This window comes from Ixodes scapularis, unplaced genomic scaffold (genome assembly GCF_016920785.2).
Source record: "Ixodes scapularis isolate PalLabHiFi unplaced genomic scaffold, ASM1692078v2 PGA_scaffold5__190_contigs__length_132052651, whole genome shotgun sequence".
NCBI lineage: Eukaryota > Metazoa > Arthropoda > Arachnida > Ixodida > Ixodidae > Ixodes > Ixodes scapularis.
In genome coordinates, this window is record NW_024609880.1 from 64,770,849 (window position 1) to 64,773,044 (window position 2,196).

Sequence of the window (2,196 nt, forward strand, 5' to 3'; positions counted from 1 at the left end):
ATTAAATCTGTAGCAGACAGCCTGCTATCATCATCGAAGGGACCATCAAGCCAGGTGCACGGGCTCGCGTGGCTGGCAGCTCGGGCGTTCGGCACCGTATGTCCTGGCGGCCGGACCTGCTTAGTTTCGGCTCCTCGAAATAAATATATTTGCCACCTGAACCAGGTTACAACATTGGCGACGAAAACCAAGAACCCCTGATGACTAGCAGCAGCTCCAACGGCCGAGACGTGGGAGACAGCAGCACCCACCGCTTCCATGGCCCTGGGACGTTCGACTCCGACAAGGAAGAGTGGAAGCTCTATCAGATAAGATTTCAAGCTTGCTTGGACGTTGCGAAGATAACCGCCGACGTCGACAAGAAAAATTTATTGATAGCTTCACTTGGATCGACGACGTTTCAGCTGCTGTACACCCTGGTTCAGCCTCAGAATTTCTCCGAGCTGACGTATCAAGACCTGGTTACACGGCTCCAGGATCACTTCGCTCCGAGGAAATTCAAGGAGTTCGAGCGAGCCAAGCTATTTTCGGCGCGTCAAGAGGAATCGGAGAACGTAAAGGAATTCCTCGCAAGATTACGGTCCATTATTGCAACTTGCGAATATGAGACGGAGACAAACGCCAGGAACTGTTCACTCTTGACGGCATTCATTGTTGGCCTTCACGATTCCCGCATCCGGGCACGTTTGGTAATGGAGAAGGACTTAACGCTAGACACTGCGCTGCGGCTGGCCGAGTCTTATCTCAGGGCTGAAACGGAGTCCCTCCAATTGAATCGTCCTGACCAAAATGCGCTGCACGTCGACAAAGTAAAGCATCCTGCTTCTACCCCAGCCAAGTGTTTCCGGTGTGGCAACAGCAACCACGTAGAGTCTACTTGTCGCTATCGGAATGAATCCTGCAACAGCTGCGGCAAGAAAGGCCATATTGCAAAGATGTGCCACTCCAGCGACCGCAACAAACAACGAGGAAACCGGAAACGGGACGTCAAAACCGTCACGAACGTTTTCGCTACTCGCGATAGAGACGGCGAATTTGTCACCTGTCTCGTCCAAGGAATCCCCGTTGATCTGCAAGTTGACACCGGTTCCAAGCTGACACTACTGAACATCGACACCTGGGAGAAGCTCGGATGCCCGCCACTCAAGAAAAGTGAGTGCAACCTGTGTTGTTTCAATAACCAGGCAATTCCTCTCAAGGGACAGTGCGTTCTCAACGTCACACTAGGCCAACAGACCTCTGCGTTGGAAGCCGTGGTGACAGAGAAGAGACACACCGACTTGCTTGGAAGAACGTGGATTGATGCGCTCAAGATCGACCTGAACCGATTGTTTGTTAGATCCATTGAACTGACTACACGCGCTAAGCTGGAATCAATGCTCACGCGATTCTCGCGCGTGTTCACCGACAGTCTTGGCTGCTGCACGAAGCTGAAGGTTCAGCTACAGTTCAAGCCTGAGGCAACACCACGCTTCTTCAAGCCGAGACCTATTCCGTTTGCGACACGTGCGGCGGTAGAAAAGGATCTGCAGAAACAGATCAACAACAAGGTTATTTCCCCAGTTGAAGTATCCAGATGGGCAACGCCAATCGTGGTAGTCCCCAAAGCTGACGGTTCAGTCCGCGTTTGCGGAGACTTCAGCGTCACCGTAAATCCTCAACTGGACATCGCCCAGTATCCTCTACCACGACCTGAAGAACTGTTTGCCAAGCTCAACGGAGGCAATCGATTCACGAAGTTGGATCTCTCCGAAGCGTACCTTCAGATGGAGCTAGACGACGAAGCCAAGCAAGCCCTTGTAATCAACACCCATAAGGGACTTTTTCAATTTCATCGAATGCCTTTTGGAATTGCATCGGCACGAGCCGTGTTCCGACGAACAATGGACCAGGTCACTGCAGGTCTTGATGGCGTGGCTTGTTATCTAGACGACATCATTGTAACCGGGAAGGACACTTCGGATCATCTTCGGAATCTGGAACGAGTCCTCAAGCGCCTCGAAGAATACGGGTTCACTCTGAAGAAAAGCAAGTGCAGCTTTCTTCAAGAGCAGGTAGAATATCTTGGACAAGTGGTTCACGGTGAAGGGTTAAGTCCGTCCCCTAAGATTTCTGCTATCCTCAACATGCCTGAGCCCAAAAATGTCAGCCAGCTGAGATCTCTTCTGGGGATGATCCAACACTACAGTAAGTTCC

The 2,196-nt window shown here is 51.5% G+C and overlaps 1 protein-coding gene across 1 annotated transcript; it reads left to right on the forward strand.

The window, feature by feature from the left end:
- The first annotated feature begins 200 nt into the window (after positions 1-200).
- LOC120847347 lies at positions 201-1,518 on the forward strand. The gene is made up of 2 exons (XM_040219057.1): positions 201-1,330; positions 1,482-1,518. The coding sequence occupies exons 1-2, from the start codon at positions 201-203 to the stop codon at positions 1,516-1,518; spliced, it is 1,167 nt and encodes a 388-aa protein (XP_040074991.1).
- The last annotated feature ends 678 nt before the right edge of the window (positions 1,519-2,196 follow it).

Bases quoted from the DNA above. Each gene is read 5' to 3' on its own strand.
- LOC120847347 (XM_040219057.1), top strand. From the start codon at position 201: ATGACTAGCAGCAGCTCCAACGGCCGAGACGTGGGAGACAGCAGCACC. The intron at 1,331-1,481 runs GTTTGTTAGATC...CGCTTCTTCAAG, and splicing joins AAGATCGACCTGAACCGATT to CCGAGACCTATTCCGTTTGC.